Raw genomic sequence first — 19,297 nt, 5'->3', positions numbered from 1 at the left:
GAGCACAGTGGCCTCCATAATCCTTAAATGGAAGAAGTATGGGATGACCAGAACTCTTCCTAGACCTGGCCGTCCAGCCAAACTGAGCAATCGTGGGAGAAGAGCCCATGGTGAGAGAGGTAAAGAAGAACCCAAAGATCACTGTGGCTGAGCTCCAGAGATGCAGTAGGGAGATGGGAGAAAGTTCCACAAAGTCAACTATCACTGCAGCCCTCCACCAGTCGGGGCTTTATGGCAGAGTGGCCCGACGGAAGCCTCTCCTCAGTGCAAGACATATGAAAGCCTGCATAGAGTTTGCCAAAAAACACATGGAGGACTCCCAAACTATGAGAAATAAGATTCTCTGGTCTGATGAGACCAAGATTGAACTTTTTGGCGTTAATTCTAAGCGGTATGTGTGGAGAAAACCAGGCACTGCTCATCACCTGCCCAATACAATCCCAACAGTGAAACATGGTGGTGGCAGCATCATGCTATGGGGGTGTTTTTCAGCTGCAGGGACAGGACGACTGGTTGCAATTGAAGGAAAGATGAATGCGGCCAAGTACAGAGATATCCTGGAAGAAAACCTCCTCCAGAGTGCTCAGGACCTCAGACTGGGCCGAAGGTTCACCTTCCAACAAGACAATGACCCGAAGCACACAGCTAAAATAACAAAGGAGTGGCTTCGGAACAAGTCTGTGACCATTCTTGACTGGCCCAGCCAGAGCCCTGACCTAAACCCAATTGAGCATCTCTGGAGAGACCTGAAAATGGCTGTCCACCAACGTTCACCATCCAACCTGACAGAACTGGAGAGGATCTGCAAGGAAGAATGGCAGAGGATCCCCAAATCCAGGTGTGAGAAACTTGTTGCATCATTCCCAAGAAGACTCATGGCTGTACTAGCTCAAAAGGGTGCTTCTACTCAATACTGATCAAAGGGTCTGAATACTTATGACCATGTGATATTTCAGTTTTTCTTTTTTAATAAATTTGCAAAAATTTCTACATTTCTGTTTTTTTCTGTCAAGATGGGTTGCTGAGTGTACATTAATGCGAAAAAAAATGAACTTTTTCGATTTTAGCAAATGGCTGCAATGAAACAAAGGGTGAAAAATTTAAAGGGGTCTGAATACTTTCCGTACCCACTGTGTATATGTGTGTGTATATATATATATATATGTATGTATATATATGTGTGTGTATGTATGTATGTATGTATGTATGTATATATAAATATATGTGTATATTATATGTGTGTGTATTTGCTGAAGAATAACTTTTTATTTACTCAGATTTAAAGCATAGGCCTTTTCTGATGTTTTTAGACAAAACATCTCTAAATTTCATAGTTTTCTAAATATATACTTGAATTAAAAAAAAAATGTTTCTTATTACTTCATCCATAATTATATCCTGGTTATAAACACATTTTTGAGACAATATTTATTAAAAATTATTAATGGAACAGTTTAACCATTTCTTCTAGAAAAGGCTACGTTTTCAAGAATACCTAAGCTTGCTTGCCTTTTGTGTGAGTCAGTGTTTGCACACCCAAGACTGCTAACATTTTAAACAGGTTAACATTTTTTTTTAATTGTTTGCATGTGAGATATATGGGAGCTGCAGTTGGTTTGTAATCACTGAAATAATTGGACATTTCCATTTGAAATTTAAGCTCTGGAGGCAGTTGAATTGACAGTATGTTAGTACCAAAAGTAGTTGAACTGTAAGATCAGAGAAATTGATTTCCTCTCTGTATGAAGTCACATTGTTGTTTGTAATCCGGCCAATGACCTTCGTGTCATCTGCAACCTTCACAACAGAGTTGTCTTCATGTTGGGGGTAGCAGTAGTGGGCGTACAGTGGGAACAGGAGGGTTTTGAGCATCAATATCAGTGATGATAATCAGTTAGGTGGTTGACACATGTTCTTAGTCGATGACCAGAAATGTTATCAGGCCCAGCAGCTTTACTCAGATTCACTCTCACCGCATAGGCCGGTCCTCTGTAGATACTGACAGTGTCCGGTCCTCTGTGGATACTGACAGTGGCCGGTCCTCTGTAGATGTGACAGTGGTGACTTTGTAAAATCCTGTCCATGAAAGGATAACACTCAGATTTAACCTTTCTGTGATTGTGATATTTAAACTTTGAACACTCCCGTAGCTATATTTTCATCAAGGAAATTTTCTATCTCGTTATGAGATTCAGTATTTTGCTTTGCTATCTGCAGAGTTCACCTGAGGATTAAAGGTACAGGCTAGTGGTGAAATGTTGATGGTGTTGTTGGAGCTTTGTTTCAACAGCTCACAGAGATACAATTTTTTCTTTAGAGTTTGAACCCCAGCAGCAGCAGAGTTGTGCTCCATCAATGGCGATGAAGAAACGACTTCCAGGGGCTTCTCTCATTAACCCAGGAACTAAAAGGTACAACATGTCACTCATAAACCTCTGACAGTACAGACACTCTTTTTTTTCTCTTTCTGCAGTCTAAGTCACTAGCAAGGAACACCTTTTTGTTTTAAGCTCCCTGTGTTTGGAATAATGTGCTTGTAAATATTAAATTCATATCATCTTTCCACCTATTCTTATTATAGGATCAGTTGAGCATGTCCATAATGACATCTCTATAATTATGTCTTATGACTTTATTGCTTAATGCTATCACTGACAGTGATGCTTTTCTATTACCTACGAAAGACAACATTTTTCATGCTCTCTTGAGTATGACTTCCTGCTTTTGTATGTCTTATTATTTCATATTAATTTCTTAATTTTAAATTTTTATTTGTTTGTTTTAGTTGTATTTGGTATTGTTTAATTCTCTTGTTATTATTGTCTTTTCTTAAATATTTTGTCTAATTGTTCTTGTATGGTATAATTGTTGTTGAGGACCCCCTTGAAAGCAAGATGGGACATCTCAATGGGTTTTTTTCTAATAAAGAATATCCATATATTCTGGTCTCTGTAAATGGAAAACAACAACTGCTCATCCTTTTTTGCAGAAAGCGTCAAGCGACTGGCGTAGCCTTTGATGATGTAGATGAAGACTGATCCTTCAGACAACTTGTTCTCACATTGCTGCTGCATAACCAAAGATGATTGTTCTTTTATTCCACTAACACAACTTTATGAAGTTTTTTTTAATTCAAAGTATTTATGTGTCTACTTTTATAGCAAATTATATCAATAAAAACTGGACAATGATTTTGAATGCTATTTTAATCCATCAAGGAATGATACAGTAACTTTTATGATATTGGGTTGAATTTAATTTCATCTGGAAATGAAATACAGAATTAGTTGCAACAAAATTATGTCTGAATTAGTGTAAAACAAGTGGTATTGTATCTGAAACATTATTGTTTGCAGAAGGTTGAAGAAGCCAAACTCCCAATTCTTCAGGTGTTCTTCTGATATGTGCAGGCTAGACATTATGTGCAGGGCCAGACACATTGTTTTCCAGGGGCCTATCTCCAAATTTCCATTAACACTTTTCTTTCTCTTAACCCATTTGACACGGAGGTGGATTGTACTCTGTATGAACTTCCAATAATATTGAAATCATCCTCCTTGAATGCAGTCAGGATTTGTTTCATTTTTTGGCATGAACATTTTTTATTTTATTTTTAGGTTACTCTTGTGTCCTCTCTGGTAGTCTGTTTGCATTTGTGTGTTCAATTTGTAGTAATATGAATAGATAGGCCAATTATGTGAAATTTTGAAAATAAAATTCAATATAAATTGAGTAAAAGAAATATCTTTGTGCCACTGTTTGTTTTGCATCTTTGGGGATACAATGTGACACAATGAATGAGACTTATGGATCTAGCATTGTTGTACAGGTTTGCTGTAACCGGATATGGTTACAGCAAACCTGTACAACAATGCTACACGGCAATGTTACACGGCATTTACCCCACAGTCCTGTTTGCCTCCATCACATTGTGCTCTTTAGCCCTGTTTAATATGACCAAGAGGATACACGAAAGAAATCCCAAGCAGCACCAACTATTGATTTTCGTAGTAAATGCACTGCAATAAGAGCTACAGAAATGAGCAGTTTAACAGAGTTACAAGTAGTACAACAGCATGTACTGTAGTTGGAATTACTACTGATGCATTATACTAGTTAATATAGAATCAATATTTGAAAAATATAGTGTTAGGTGTCAGCTTTATCAAATATGATTGTTTTTGTATATGTACAAAATATACATGTTCTTAAAATGACATACTATCCAAATTGTATGTAAACAGTCCCTTTATATTAAAAAGAGGAACTTGTAAAATTCCTCTTGATTTGTCTAAGGCCTGTTGAATGCTTCTCTTACTCAGACTGCTGAAGTCTCACATTATTGAGGTGAGGGTAACAGTTTCATCCTACATGAGCTTCAACGCTAATGTCATATGTTTTGTCTAACTTTGATTTAGTTATAATTGCAGAAAGATCCAAGTTAAACTTAAAGATATCCCCCACAAAAAAATCTGTGTTACGGTCTTAAATATATTTCTTTTGTTTTGACTTTATTTATAATAATTAATTTATTCAAATATTTCAGTAAACCACTTCCCTCCAGCTGCACATTCTCAGTAAAGAAATAAATGACAATATTATTTTTTTCCTTGTTTAATGATAACCTCTTTAAGTAGGAAAACAGCCCACCACTGCCATAATAATCACCAAAATATGACTGCAAATTAGTGGGAAACAAGCAGTAAACAGTTACTATTTTGACAGGACAGTATACAACTTAATCATCACTGATCTCATGAGAGAGACCAGTTAAAACCACATGCCAACATACAGTCAGAGAAACATCCATGTTTTTGTGAATATGGACATTTTGCACATTTCTCCATTTCCATAGAAAATTACAAATACTTCTGCAAATCATGAAACATGTATTGTACCATAATAATATTCTGATCTGAGAGTTCCCTTTAGAATCACAGTGATGGTAGTGCAGTTATTGTCAGGTAATATAAGCAGAGTTCACTGCAATTCCAGACTGTTAGATTGCTGATTACCTTCACTTGGAATGGTATAATAATAACTATAATAATAATGATTATTGTGATTTGTATGATCATTATAGACTGTGTCTGGTTTATAGAGGATCTTCTTTGCAGAGTCCACAACATAATATGTTAAAAGCAGAAATTAGAGCATTCAGTAGAAAGAGACCAAATGTACAGTGTCAAAGTTGATAGAAGGGAGGCACCTTCAGCACATAACCATGCCATGTACAATCTCTCCATGTCTCTGACATCAAGTTCAAAGAAAAGGCCAACAGCTTGCACGCATGTCCACACCTGGCACATCCCAAGGTGCATTTCACTAGATCCTCTGTTATTGCAGAATAAATCACACAAGTCATTCTGTAGCTGCTTCAATATCCAAAATAAATCATTCTTTTTGCCACAGAAAAATAGACTGTATTACATTACCAATGGTTATCACCTTTATCACAGCATGCTCTCAAGGCAGGTCTAGTTTGGTACAGTAACAAGGGCCCGCTCTGGTTACATGAGGTCCTTTGGTAGGAAGCGCGTAGAGCCAACTCAAAGTAACCTGCGCTGTCAAACACTTGGTTTTTAACATATCACCAATGATATGTTCATTCACTAAAGGTAGCCTTACCGGCTATATTCATCAGCCATTTTTTGAGATACATTCTCAAAAAATAAAATAATGGAAACCTTCCAGGACAAAGTCTTAAAACCACATGCAAGCACTCCTGCTGCTGTGTCTTCTCTACCTGTAGGCTCTGCAGGTCATCACCGCTGTCTGTGTATTCTGACATAAACCACCTCAGTCCATCCTAGGATAAAAAAATTGAGGCTGAAATACTGAACTACTGGTACTATTTTCCATGGTGCGGAGAGTTTTGGTCCTCTTCAGGGTTAAATCAGCAGCTTAGTTCTCCCACCAGGCCGCGGGTCTCAGTAAGACGGAGTTGTCACTCTCCTTGTCTCTGCTCTTTCAATGGCTCATTCAACAGAGAGTGTCTGTGTTGAAGGAGAGCTGCACCTGCCAAACACACACAACCACAGTCCAAGTTTTCTTGTGATAGCCTGTGCTGCAGCAAACATGATGCAACCAGCAATTTTACAAGTCACGTAATCTAGTCATATTACTACTAAAAAAGCATGTGAAAACAGAGGGGTATTACATTTTGCTACTTACAATACTACGTTCAATGTCAATTGGATAAAAAATGATATACAAGAAAAGGGTAAACTCTGGTACATTATTCCAGAACTTATTTTTGAAAATGTAGGTGGTATTGAATTCTGCCTGCATTACACTTTTACTTTAAATAAGATCCCCGTTTAATTTTGGGGGGGTTTAAGGGCCAAATATATAAATACACATCTAATTATAAAATTAAATGCTTAAATAAATGAATAAATAAGTATGCAATTTCAAGCTTAATTGTCACCATAAACAAATCAGAAATTAAATGAGACATTAAATACATAAATGTAAAATATATTTGTGTATTTACACATCTGTATTAAATTGTAAACATTTTCAAATGTATACAATTTTATACAATTATATCATTTACTTATTTGTTTATTCACACATTTATTTATCTTATTTATAAAGATTTTAATTTAAGATCAACTGCGTAGTGACACATAGGAAAGTAGGATCTTTAGTTTTTTCAGCCTGCACGACAATCATTAAAATAGAAACTGTAATCAGCATTTCTCTTCATGACTTGGGCACAAAAATTTGAAACACTGGACTGAAATCTGCTTTTGTTAACTACCATTTAGAAAAAAAAATAAATAAATAAATAATTAATTATATTTTCTGATGGTTTTAAAGGATTGTTTATGCTGCTACCTATCAAACCATGCAGGCGCTAGCTTCCTGTAATGCCAGTTTGTGGAGCCTCTCAACTCTCAAATTGAGGAGCACATTTTTGATTCACATTCAATTTTCCTATAACTTGATCAACTATTCATGAATGGAATCTTATGTTAGATGGTATGTGCATCACAGACAAAAAATGTACCAAATAGTCATATTAGGTCACTTTACCAGGGGTCCACAATTCCTCCTGCTAAGCTATTTTGAAACTTTGGAAACAGTTTATACAGCACAAGTATACAAACCAGGTGGTTTCAAGATTCTATGTGAACTCAAATATGTGTTTTTCAATAAAGAAACTGTCATGCCTTTGTTTTGGATATAGAATATTCTTTACAATGTTGAGGTTCATTATTAATTTACAAAAAAGACACATTATATTTCTCAACTTTTACATTGTGGTCAATACTACATGGCTGCTGCACTTAATTCCCTGTGAACCTGTACCTGTGTGCTTTTTCTGTAGCTCATGTTTACTACAAAATCTAAATATTATAAATACAGATAAGAAACACAGGTGCCTCTCACCCTTTCCTCTTCAAAGCTGATGAGGCCTTCATCATCATCGCTCTCCAGCTCCTCTGGCGCCTCGCTGATCAGAGCGTTTAGCTCCGTGTTGGCCGGCCGAGACTTCAGCAGGTTGAGGATGCGCTGCAGGGGGGATTGTCCACCTCCTGGGGGTGACACCTCCTGCTGCTCCAGGTTATCACTCTGTTTCTTGGCAAAGTTGACAAACACCTGAGCAGAATAAAGGTGATTTATTTTATTAATTCAATTTTTTCTTTTTAAAGAAAATGCATGAAGTTGAGCCAGAGTGTTACACCTTGACTCACATTATCCAGAGTGGTCTGACTGACAGAGTACTCCTCAATGCCTAGCACCTCCACCACCTGCTCCATCTTACTGAAGACCTGAGCCAGAGAGATCCGCTCAGACTTCAACTGGTACTGGATCTTGGTGTGGTGACGCTCCTGCAAATAAGACAAGACTTGGCTTAATGTCTGAACACTCTGAAAAAGAGGGATTAACTGAACCTCCCTCTGCTCAATGCAATGTGAAAAAAGTGCCCCATTTTGTTACTTTGAGCGATGCCTTTCACATACAAGTAGTCACATGACCCGTTGATAATGTGAAAATATTGAGTAAATCATATATATTGGATATTCTGTGAAATCGCTGTCTTCATCTCGTGCCATTATCAAAGGAAAAATCCTGCACACATTTAATCAGTGTGCTGTATTTCTTGGTCCAGTTGACTTTTAATACAATACACCTGTCTATAAGACTTTCTGGACTTTGAAGTTGTCCGAAAAGAATGAATACTGGGCACCAATGATCAACCTGGGGGTAAGTATTCATAAATCAATCAAAGTTAGCTGTAATAATATACCTTCAACACGGCCTCAGGGAAGTTTCTGTTGAAGAATCGAACCACCTCCTTCACATTAGAGCTGCTCTTTGTCCTCACTGTGATCATGTAGCCATCCCCAAACCTGGAACATCATCACAGAAACATTTCTTTTGTTCATTTCTTAAAGGTGCACGATACAAAATTGAAAGCATTTCGATTACACCTCAACGGCTCTTAACATGGTGACATAGCTAAAGGTGCTAACAGAGCAAACAATGCAAACTGTCGTTACACAAAGTAAGTGCCCTAGCTAGCTATGTGGCTAGTCATGATCACAGACCCCCACTGCTGGAGCTCTCTCAAGAGACCATTTGGTAGACAAGAAGAATTTATTTCCCTGTTGATGGATGGTTTATTTAAATATCTTAACACAGAAAATGAATTGGAACCTATGGTTAATTGCCTCACTCTCCTGTGGGGCGTTTTGTTATTATGAATATAATTACTATTATTAAAACTGTGTCTGGTTGATGGTCTCTTGACAAGACAATTTGTAACCTCTCTATGAAAATATGGTAGTATGTAAAATAAAATATAGCACCAAAGAAAACCAAAGATCCCCGTTAATTTTGTAATGGACATTTGTGTTGTGATATTCATACATAATCAACAAACCATCCGTCAACAGGTTAATAAAAGCCTCCTGTTGACAGAGCTCCAGCCAGCTTACAGTGAGGTCTGTGAGCCTGGCTATTTAGCAATCTCTGCTGGCGCTAGCTTCCTGTCACGCCCATTTGTGGACTTTGCCATCAGAATCAGAGGCAGAGTAGAGAGGCAGAGTAGGGACGGGTCTTCACCCAAGACATACTTGGTAGGCATTCCTAAACATGTGCAGAACCGATTGAGCAGCCTGTACAGATCGTGCCACTGACAGGAGGCATTGCCACAGCAAAATTTGCACCAAAAACATGGACATGTTTTGAACTAGTGGAGACCCCTCTTGAGCGATTTTTTAATATTTTAATATTTTTTCTGATATAGAGTCTGATCTGTGTGATGCATTTGTAGCGTCCCCTAGTGGGCGATTTGAATGAAACTTTCAGGGTATATTTGTACTCTTGTAGACATGTACTGCCGTGATAGGCTCTCGGGTTGCTGACTTTGGTCAAATTATGAAGACAGCTATACCCTATTGAAGTTCATTAGTCAATATCTTAAAGTTAAGTTTTGATAAGCTTTGTCCAATAATTATCCACAGAAAATTTGGTAGCAATCAAACCAATGGTTTTGATATGTGAAAATTGTGTTAAGGATTTATTCAAAATGACCCAATATCTAGTCATGTGGACTTATATGGTCCATGAAGCTTTTCTAAAGTGCACATTGACCTGCCTTTTCCAAAATCACTGTTTTGGGTGTTAATTACAGCGTCACCATGTGGCTGATTGGAGACATATTTCTTGGGAAGTACTTACACATTATTAAGAAAAGTATTGGTTCCAGTTTCATGTTTCTTGCTCGCTCCAACTCAAGTGATTTTAAGCACACAAGAAATAATAAATCAAACAAACTCAGTAGGCTTTTCCCCTTTAAGGTCAGTGCCCTAATAAAGTAAGTCCATTTACTGGAGAAATGACTGTCAGCTGTTAATGTCAAAGTCTGTTTAAAACAATTCAGATGAGAGCACATCGATAAATTACAAAAGGAAGGCAGATCCTTATCCTCCTGACCTGTTCTTGAGATGTTGGATGCTGCCCAGGCATTTAAACCTGCCGTTCACCATAATGCCCAGCCTGGTGCACAAAGCCTCACACTCCTCCATGCTGCAAAGGACAGCATAAAAAATATATTTAGTACACTATGGGGAAATAGAAGTGAAAATAAGCCACGACAGCAAAAAAGTATTCTAGCAGAAAAGCAATGAAAGTGAGGACTGAAGTATCTCACCTGTGTGATGTCAGCACTACAGAGCGTCCAGTCTTGATTATGTCCAGGATTAAATTCCAGAGGAATCTCCGGGCCTTTGGGTCCATGCCAGTGGTGGGCTCATCCTGGAGAACCCCGCCAAATACAGTTCAGAAGCTCAAAACTAAATAGTGTATTTAAAGATTACAGCACTCTCATTGTTCTTCCTGTTGCCCTTCTACAATGCACACATGAAATTGACAATTTGTACTACACGACAAATTATTAGCTGGGATCTAGGAACGGTGACATCACTAAAAAGAAGAAAGCTTGGAGGTCAAAACCAGGATATGCCATAACGGGGCTTTAATATGAACAATATTATTAAGTTATTCTTATGACAATTATTTCACATAATTTCCTCATGGTCACCAATGGATATCTTGCCTATAGCACCAAAATGACCTGGGACCAATTCCAGTTCATGCCTTTGTATCATCCTTCACATTTACTGTATCTCACTGTTTACAAGCTAAAGTAAATCAGTGGAGACACTGCAGCTGGTTCAAGCTGCAGCAAGACCTCTGTGCACATCCAACCACAGAAGTCCCATCTCCCTAATGTTGAGCCCCCTACTCCTCAGCAAGGTCTCTTGGTGGACTGACCTGGGCTTGCCTCCCTCTGGGGATTAGGCCACTCAGCAATGTGGATGTTTTAATTATTTTAACCATCTACTATCGATAGTGCATTGTTCCTATACTGGTTTTTATTAATTTGTGAAGCACTTTGTGGCACCTGCTCTGGCAAGGTGCCTTATGAAAAAATCTTCAACTGCTGATGTATTAATACAATTTTAAGTGATGGTTAAATCTACAAAGACCCGAGATCTATAACCCAGAATTAATAGTCGTGCCTATGATTTAGACCCAATGGTCAATATGCAAATAGTTTTGTTGTGGATGTTGTATTGACATGTGTAAATACACTACACAGTGAGGATGTTGAGATACTGTGGTGAGAGTCATTACAGTCCTCTTGTGGTCTTCCTCTAATGCAGACAATGGTGATTGGTGAAACTCTTCTATGAATTTAGTTTTTTGTACTAAAACCAACTCTGAGGGTACTTGTACAGCTCATAAAACATACATTTAAACTTCTTACCAGGAAGATGAGTGAAGGGTATCCAATCAGAGCGATGGCAGTGGAAAGCTTGCGTTTGTTTCCTCCACTGTAAGTGCCGGCAGGCTTGTCGGCATACTTTGACAACTCCAGCTTTTCTAGTGCCCACTGCACCACCTAGAGGGGGGTGAAGGATAATACTGATGGTGATGTTGATGCATCTGTTGGTGGGTACAGAGGTGAACAATTTGTGTGAAGATTTCCCACCACTGAACAAACTGCCACAAGATTTGAATTAAAGTGATTTTCTCAGTTGGGCTTTAATCTAACTGAAATTTGTTGGGCTCTTTTGTTGCAAACTCATAATGATTTATTCCAATACAATGTTTTTTTCTTTATATATAACTCTGTCCTTGTGTAACCTAAAACCAGCCTAGGTTTTACTGGTTGTGTGTGTGTGTGTGTGTGTGTGTGTGTGAGACTGACCCTCCCTTGGTCCTTCCAGGGAATGCCACGGAGGCGAGTGTAAAGCTCCAGATGTTCTCTGGCCGTCAGATCGTCAAAAAGAGCGTCAAACTGTGGACAGTAGCCGATACTCTGCTGCACACGTAACAGGTCCTTCAAGATACACACACACACACACACACACACACACACACACACACACACACACACACACACACACACACACACACACACACACACACACACACACACACACACACACACACACACACACACACACACACACACACACACACACACACACACACACTTCCGTTAATGCCAGCCCAACCTCCAACAGTGGTCCTGCAGAAAAGAACTCATGTTAACTTTATCAGTCAAACATATGTAGACACCCAAATGCTCTTCTGGTTTTAGTCTTGGAACCTGGCTGCAGGGGTTTGCTCCTGTTCAGACATTACAGCATTAGTGAGGTCCAGCAATGACCTGGCTTTCAGTCCAGTCCATCTCAAAGATTTGGATGGGGGTTAAGGTCAGAGAGACATTGTTGTTTAAACAGAAAAGGGACAAACACAAACTGTTAACACAAAGTTTGAAGCACACTCGTTGTCTGAAATATCATTGTTTAGTTTTGCTTCACTGGGACTAAAGGCCAGATCAGGAAAAAGAGACTCTGACCAAACCAACATTCATTCATCAGACCATCAGATAGTGAGCTTTTGAGTGACTGAGTCAACTAGAACATGAAGTTAATGCTCTATTCACCTCAGCAGGACCTGTGGACATTTCTGCCTCACAATAACAGCCCTTACAGTTGACTGCTCAGATACAGTGAAGCATTCCGTGACGGTGCCACATTGAAGTCACTGAGCGCCTTGGTACAGCACCAACAGTTCTACTGCTGATGGGAATCTGTGGAGATTGCATTACTGTATGCTAGATTGTATGCACCTGTGTGGCTGATGCAACTGAGCTTACCAAATAGAGGGGTGTCCACATACATTTGACCATAGTGTGTGCTACTTCTAACTATTGTTAGTTTTTATTCTGTTCCCTATCTGATGAGTCTTTATGCGCCTGTTTTTGCCTTGCTCCTGAAGAATAAAGATTAAAGGAAGAACACATGAAGATTAAAAAGTTAGCTTATTTTTCTGGCACTGACCTGTTTCCGTTGATGAAAGCTTCTCCTCCAGTAGTGCACTCGTCTCCCGTTAGCATCTTGAAGGTGGTGGTCTTCCCGGCTCCATTAACTCCTAGCAGTCCAAAACACTCACCAGGCCGGACGCCCAGACACAGCCGGTCCACTGCCAGGATACGACCCATCTTCCTGGATTTGTAAACCTGAATAAAACAAGATATACATTAAAGGACCATACCAGCGTTTAAGAAAGTTTGAGCTCCTTAAATAAAAATAAGCTATATTTCACACGCATAATAAACAAGTTTCCACTTGTGTGCAAATGTCCGTGAAAACTAAACTGTAGCTTCTAGGGAATTTCTAGGTGTTGACGAGTTGAGTGTTAAAACCTTTGTCAGGTTGTCGATCTTCAGCATATCGTTGTCGGCGTCTCCTCGCAACACTCTTCGTCTCTCACAGGCCACGTCTACATCATCGTCATCTATAGGCTGGCAGCTGACTGGCACCCTCCTGGACACACACACAAACTATTTTGAGTTTTGTCTTTGTTGTTCCTTTTTACCCTCAGCATGCCACTGTATCTGGTAAGGTTGTGATGGATTGCTACTATCGCTATTTGTATCTGTGTATTTTAGATAAATATTAGAATTTGTATTTAAATTGGAAGTGGGTGGGCCCACATCTGGAGCTGTTAGAAATAATCTAGCCTGCCTCATTTTCTGTTTTAAATAGTTCATTGATTCCATTTTAAACTCCTTATTTGTGTGGTTAAGTTTAGGTGCTCACAAACTATACAAAATAACTTTGTACCTAAATTAAATTTCAGAGAAAAGTCCAAACCGAGTGTAATTCAAAGTCATGTAATAGTGTAAAACCATACAGAATTGCATTGCATCATAAAGCACAGTTTATCTCTAGCACTGAATGTTGTACATGCAAAGGGAGAAAGTCCAGATGAAAATAAAGTTTGTTTGAATTTTTTAGGAAAACAAAAGAAATACAAAAACCTTTAAAAATCTAAAAAGCTGTCTTTGTCAACTTGCATGTACTTTTTAGACGGCCCCTAATTTCAGTTTTCTGTGTATTGTCTGGTCAGGTAACACAGTAGGTTTCAACAGTGGATCAAAGGGTAACAAAACAGCTGTTTTCTTTGTGGACGATGACAATGAACCATGGTGTGAGGTGACAAGGAGCACTTTTTAAAATCTAATATGACCTCAATCAGAGAAAATAATATCACTGGCTGCAGTGAGTACTGCCGGATAAAATTACTTTTTCATTTTTAGAAAAAGTATCAACCAATCATCAGTTAATCATTACTCCACATGCAAACCCAACTGTCTTGTAACTTTGCTGTATTATGGTCAATTTTCTGCTACTGTGGGTGGAGAAACTGGTACCTAATATAACCTTTCTGTGATGCATTACATTACATTACATTACAGTCATTTAGCAGATGCTTTTATCCAAAGCGACTTACAATCAGTAGTATATATATTACATATCAATAATATGCATTACTGTTGATTGTAAAATGGCTGCTCTGGTGAGATGGTTACTCCTTTGTTCCGAGGAAGTGATAGTAAAACCTGAGACCTCACACACTAAGAAACACACTTCACTCACGGGGGTTTCCTGAGGAAGTTGTACTGGCAGAGGATGGTGATGAGGAAGCCAACAAAGCCTTCAATTGTCATGGCAACGAGTCCTCGAGTCACAATGTCCCACTCAAAAGGAGACTTCATCTTGTCAAACTGGCCTGAAAGCACACATTCACACCCATTATCCTCTGACTTTACGCTCTTAAGATTCTTTCAAAAACATTTGTATGTGTCAAACGCAAAATAATTACAGATTTTTTATTATCTTTTACTTACTTTACTTTAACTACCAAACGAACAAGGCATGTATCCAATTAATATGGTTTCTGCCTGTTATTCCCCTGCGCCATGGAGTGCCATTGTTGTTGAACACATAGACTAGATTATTTTTGACTCAATCACAATACTGTCCTGCTACTGGAAATACTCACTTGAGCATCAAATGTGGATTATTCCACCATTTAAAAATAGTCCCTAAACAAATGCATTTTGAGTTATGTTTGCTACAAATCACAATGGCCAACTGTTATAGGAAATGGCCGTGTTTTTAAAAAAATATATTTTTATAATTGTATAATTGCAAGGCGTTTCTAAAGAAGCCTAGAGCATCTATTCTTTGCTGAAAGCTGCACATTTGCGGTTTTAGTACTGTTGCAGGGAGAAGAAAAATTATAAACTTTTGGGAAAGCATCTAGAGAAATAGTTTACCACCAAGACGTAGTCATCATGTGTTTTTTAATGAGAATGTTGTAGTCTTGTTGTGTCTGCTTTGCTACTTTTTTTTAATTGTTTTTTCTGTGAACTTTTGTCCTCATGTCTGGAGCACTGGACCAAATGAATTTCCAGTGTGGTGAAATAAAGTGGATTTAATCTAAACTCCCAAAATCTCATGAATCCACATGCCATGCTTCAGCCTTCCATCCATCCATTCAGACTAAGGGCCAGAGCAAATACTCTACTATGTGCTGACATTTTTATTCCATATTATAACAAACAGACGCAATCACAGTTACTCAATTGTAAAAACGAACTGTAGAGTTCGATGAGCGGCTGTCGTTTTCAGCAGGGGAAAATTCTAGAGGAGCAAACAACTTTGTCAACATGTGGGACTCTGTACTCATTCATGCTGTGTGAGGCAGCTTAGTGATGAGGTACCTATTTTAGCGTAGTATTCATTGATGTACTCATTGTAAGCCATCTCCATCAGGCCATGGCCCAAGTTGTAGTTTGGGAAGATGAGGAAACAAGACTTCAGGTAACTGTTGACTTTTTTCAGATCCTGGAGGAGATGAAAATAGTGAAGAGATAAGTAAAGAAATATCCAAAGGCCGTTGTCAGATACTGCTGCAGTACAAAAGCAAACAGGCCTATTGCACAATGTTCCATGTCAATTTAGTAGTTTTTAGATTTATTAACTTGTAAAACTTGACATTTGACAATCCTTAGGTTACAATAACAAGAGTCACACTGACCTTATCATGCTCAAAGAGCTGGAGGAGGAAGGTGGCAACAGTTGCAGTGATGCCTATGAATAGGTTGATGACTATGAGAAACACGTAGGCTGTACTGGGCACCTCAAACCAGAAGGATGCTGGGTACATGATGGGAGTGATGGACCACCTGGAAGGAAGAGCACTCATGCTGAGTAAAATCCCTGAGGACGTCCAAAGCTTTAGGACATGAGGGAAAGAAAAAACTGGAGAACACTTGCTTACCTTTTAAGCACTACTGAATAAATACTTTTGTTATGTGTTTCCCCCTACCTAAACATGAACCCACCCTTACCATTAACAGTAACCACAAGGAGGCACTATCATTTCAACAGGAAACAGGGGAACACTATTGGACGGGGGAACAGACTTTTTCATTCACCAGGTCCACCTCTGTGGTGTAGTTACAAAAAGTTGGGATGGAAGATGGTCTATTGATAGAAGATATGCATGTTTTAGCTTTTTGAAAACATGCCTTCAGCTTTTACAATCCGTAAACCAACTGTATGTTGTCTAAACTATGTCTTATTATGAAGTATTTTAAAAATAAAGTCGTACAAATTATAATACTTTGTAAATCTAAGAAAGTTGTGTTCAAAAGATACAGAGTTGTAGTGTACAACATGTTTGGTATTGCTCGAATCAAAAGTTTCTGCACGTTCCAATGCACCTTAATGCATCGTACATACAGTCTATAATAAAGCTTGGGCAGACATGAAGCCATTGACTATATGGAGGATATATTCTTCCCAGCACATTGATTGCTAAATCCATTTTTAGCATTCCAAGCTCTTTCTCTTTTGGCTCCTGTTTCTTTAACGTGTATCAATAGGTATGTTTCAAACACGTATAGTGTTTTTACATGGGCAATTTGCAATTCTGCAGATTTAACTTGTTCACCTGATCTGTCAACCCTGTTTCTGTTGTTGTTGTTGTTGTTGTCTGTTCTGTTACTATTTCATGAGTATATGAATAAAGGGTTACACAAACTTAAAAGAAAGTATTTCTAGTGAAATCTGGAGACAGTGATGTCCCTTAAATAAAGGTTGTCAGACTATGATGTCACCCATTGGTTTGTGACCACAGTTTTGAAGTTTGAGTCATTTTTCTCATGGACTTCTAAACAACCAGAGGAGTCGCCCCCTGATGGTCAGTAGAGAAAATGCAAGTTAAGGTCACTTCTGCATTGGCTTCATTTTTTAGACCTGGAGGTTGCTGCCTGTTTGAGACCACCAAACCACACTTTAATTAGACATTAACCCTAGAGAATTACATTAAAATTCAACCAGTCAAGTGTGTGTCACATTATAATGCATGATAGGTAAAATGTGTGTGTGAGTGTGTGAAGTCGAAGTCTCACCCATAGAGAAGAAAGAGAGAGAGGACTGCGGGGAAGTTAGTTGGGGAGGTGTAGGCTGGCAGGTCGAACACAAACAGAATAATAACACAGCATGTGGCAGGTACCAGGTAGTTCAGCTGAGGAGAGAGGATGAAGAGAGGAGAGAACATGTGTTTGTCCAAACAAACACATGCAGTATTTAACAAAAACAGAATATTTTCCTACACATCCACAGCCCTCTTTCTGAAAGCGTCAGTCACACACCCACTGTATCCTCCTCACCATGTCCCATATGTAATTAGCCAGCCAGTAGATGACGGGGTCACAGCCGCTGACAAACTGCAGGTGTTTGGCCTTCGTGGATTTCTCTGCAACCAGGAATACCACAAAGCTGGCTGGCACAAAGGACATGGCCACAATGATGAAGATGGCAATCACCACATCTGTACCCTGTAGCCTGGAGATACAGGGGAGAGGAGAGAAAGGAGTGGAGAGCAAGGAGAGAGAAGACGTTGGGAGATAAGAATAGAGAGGAGGAAAGGGGAGGAGAGGAAGAGAAGAGAGGAAAGGAGAGAGGGGGAGAGGAAACAGGAAAAGAGAGAGGGGTAGAGGTGGGGAGGGGAGATAGGAGCAGAAGAGAGGGGGGGGGAGAAGGAAAGGAAAAATGAGAAGAGAGAGAGGAGGGGGGAGACAAGGAGTAGAGAGGAGAGGCAAAAAGAGTAGAGGGCAAAGAGGAGGAGAGGAGGTGAGAGAAGGAGAAGAGAAGAGAGGAGATAGAAAAGAGAGAATAGAAGACATATACACTTGGATGTCAACAATCCAATAACAAACATCCATGATAATAATAAAATGAGTTTGTAATCCAGAATTCAAAAGGGCAAAATCACTCAAGTAACAAATAACCTTGTACTTTGCTATAACTGAGAACCAACAGAGTTAATTATGGATCAGTGTAATCCAACAAGATCCCCAGAAACTCTTGTCAGATTCTTTTGGTGATGTCACTGTGCTCCCAGATCTATTAATTTGGTTATTTGTATTTGTACTAGTAATGATAGACAAAACTAAAAAATAAGCCCTAAGTTGTAATGAGGTCCTTTAATGTATCCTTTAAGGCACTAAATGTGCCTTACAAGCAACTTACAAGTAGTCCAAAGAGAGGCTGGCACTGGTTCGATTCATTGGATGGTTTGTCAGTGTGAAACCTGCAAAACACATACAATACATAACATAACAACCAAATATATGTAGATTACATTACAGTCATTTGTTACAGTCATTTGTAGATTAGTAGATGATAGTAGCCAAACCAGGAGCTGGCCCCAAACTAACTACCTTTATTCAACAACAACGTTAATTATTTGGCATTTGACTGGGCAGACACATACAGGCCTACAAATTTAAAAAATCTAGTTCCATGTTGTGTCTCAAGCAATTACCATAAGCAGCAGGGTTGCCCTTGGATGCAGGCAGGTTGGCTCGCAGGATGGCGTTGTTGAGGACGTTCAGATATGTTGGCATACTGTGGTAACCTTTGTTGTTGTACAGAACCTGGACACAAGCCATTGCTCTGTCAGTGGTTGTTTATAATGTATTTTTGAACTTCTTGTCCAGTTCAGACTGCCCATCTTACCTGAGCTGATCTGCGAACTGCTATCTTGCGAACCATTGGAGGTATCCTCCTCCCAAAGGATGCTGGGATTGATTTCTGGATGTTCCCCACTGTTAGACCACCATATCTATTGAGAACAAAGTCAGTGAAAGAAAATACAATAGTTAAAAGAATACACATTTTAATGTTTTGCTCAGGTATTAAAGTTGTGCATGTCTACTGCGTCACTATGTAATCAAGGCAAAAAGTAGTTACAGTGCATTGCAATTCAATAAGAATTTCAGGTCTATATTGGCTTTACACTCCCACTTTCTATGGTTGGTTGTCCCTGTATATGGTGTATGATGTGTTTTGCACATGCTTACATTATATATATTTCTAAACTGTTGCAGTAAGTAATAGTAATT

General features: G+C 38.9%; 2 protein-coding genes across 2 annotated transcripts in view; one reads left to right on the top strand and one right to left on the bottom strand.

The window, feature by feature from the left end:
- paxx (PAXX non-homologous end joining factor) overlaps positions 1-3,730 on the top strand; it is an 8,708-nt gene extending 4,978 nt beyond the window's left edge. Inside the window, exons 6-7 of the mRNA XM_054611096.1 lie at positions 2,318-2,411; positions 2,990-3,730. Of these exons, the coding sequence (XP_054467071.1) occupies positions 2,318-2,411; positions 2,990-3,038 (143 nt within the window). The 3' untranslated portion in view covers positions 3,039-3,730. The remainder of the gene's footprint in view (positions 1-2,317; positions 2,412-2,989) is intronic.
- An 884-nt stretch (positions 3,731-4,614) lies between these two features.
- abca2 (ATP-binding cassette, sub-family A (ABC1), member 2) overlaps positions 4,615-19,297 on the bottom strand; it is an 87,671-nt gene continuing 72,988 nt past the window's right edge. The window contains exons 31-48 of the mRNA XM_054610126.1: positions 18,912-19,017; positions 18,718-18,829; positions 18,423-18,483; positions 17,561-17,735; positions 17,300-17,415; positions 15,922-16,069; positions 15,605-15,728; positions 14,475-14,607; positions 13,238-13,358; positions 12,874-13,051; positions 11,732-11,874; positions 11,288-11,422; positions 10,169-10,272; positions 9,952-10,044; positions 8,261-8,363; positions 7,704-7,841; positions 7,399-7,608; positions 4,615-6,018 (exon numbers count right to left, since the gene is read on the bottom strand). Coding sequence (XP_054466101.1) covers positions 5,983-6,018; positions 7,399-7,608; positions 7,704-7,841; positions 8,261-8,363; positions 9,952-10,044; positions 10,169-10,272; positions 11,288-11,422; positions 11,732-11,874; positions 12,874-13,051; positions 13,238-13,358; positions 14,475-14,607; positions 15,605-15,728; positions 15,922-16,069; positions 17,300-17,415; positions 17,561-17,735; positions 18,423-18,483; positions 18,718-18,829; positions 18,912-19,017 — 2,236 coding nt within the window. The 3' untranslated portion in view covers positions 4,615-5,982. The remainder of the gene's footprint in view (positions 6,019-7,398; positions 7,609-7,703; positions 7,842-8,260; positions 8,364-9,951; positions 10,045-10,168; positions 10,273-11,287; positions 11,423-11,731; positions 11,875-12,873; positions 13,052-13,237; positions 13,359-14,474; positions 14,608-15,604; positions 15,729-15,921; positions 16,070-17,299; positions 17,416-17,560; positions 17,736-18,422; positions 18,484-18,717; positions 18,830-18,911; positions 19,018-19,297) is intronic.

This window comes from Anoplopoma fimbria, chromosome 13, assembly GCF_027596085.1.
Source record: "Anoplopoma fimbria isolate UVic2021 breed Golden Eagle Sablefish chromosome 13, Afim_UVic_2022, whole genome shotgun sequence".
NCBI classification, from domain to species: Eukaryota; Metazoa; Chordata; class Actinopteri; order Perciformes; family Anoplopomatidae; genus Anoplopoma; species Anoplopoma fimbria.
The sequence above is the reverse complement of the archived record's forward strand: the minus strand, read 5'-3'. Positions and strand labels throughout refer to the sequence as shown.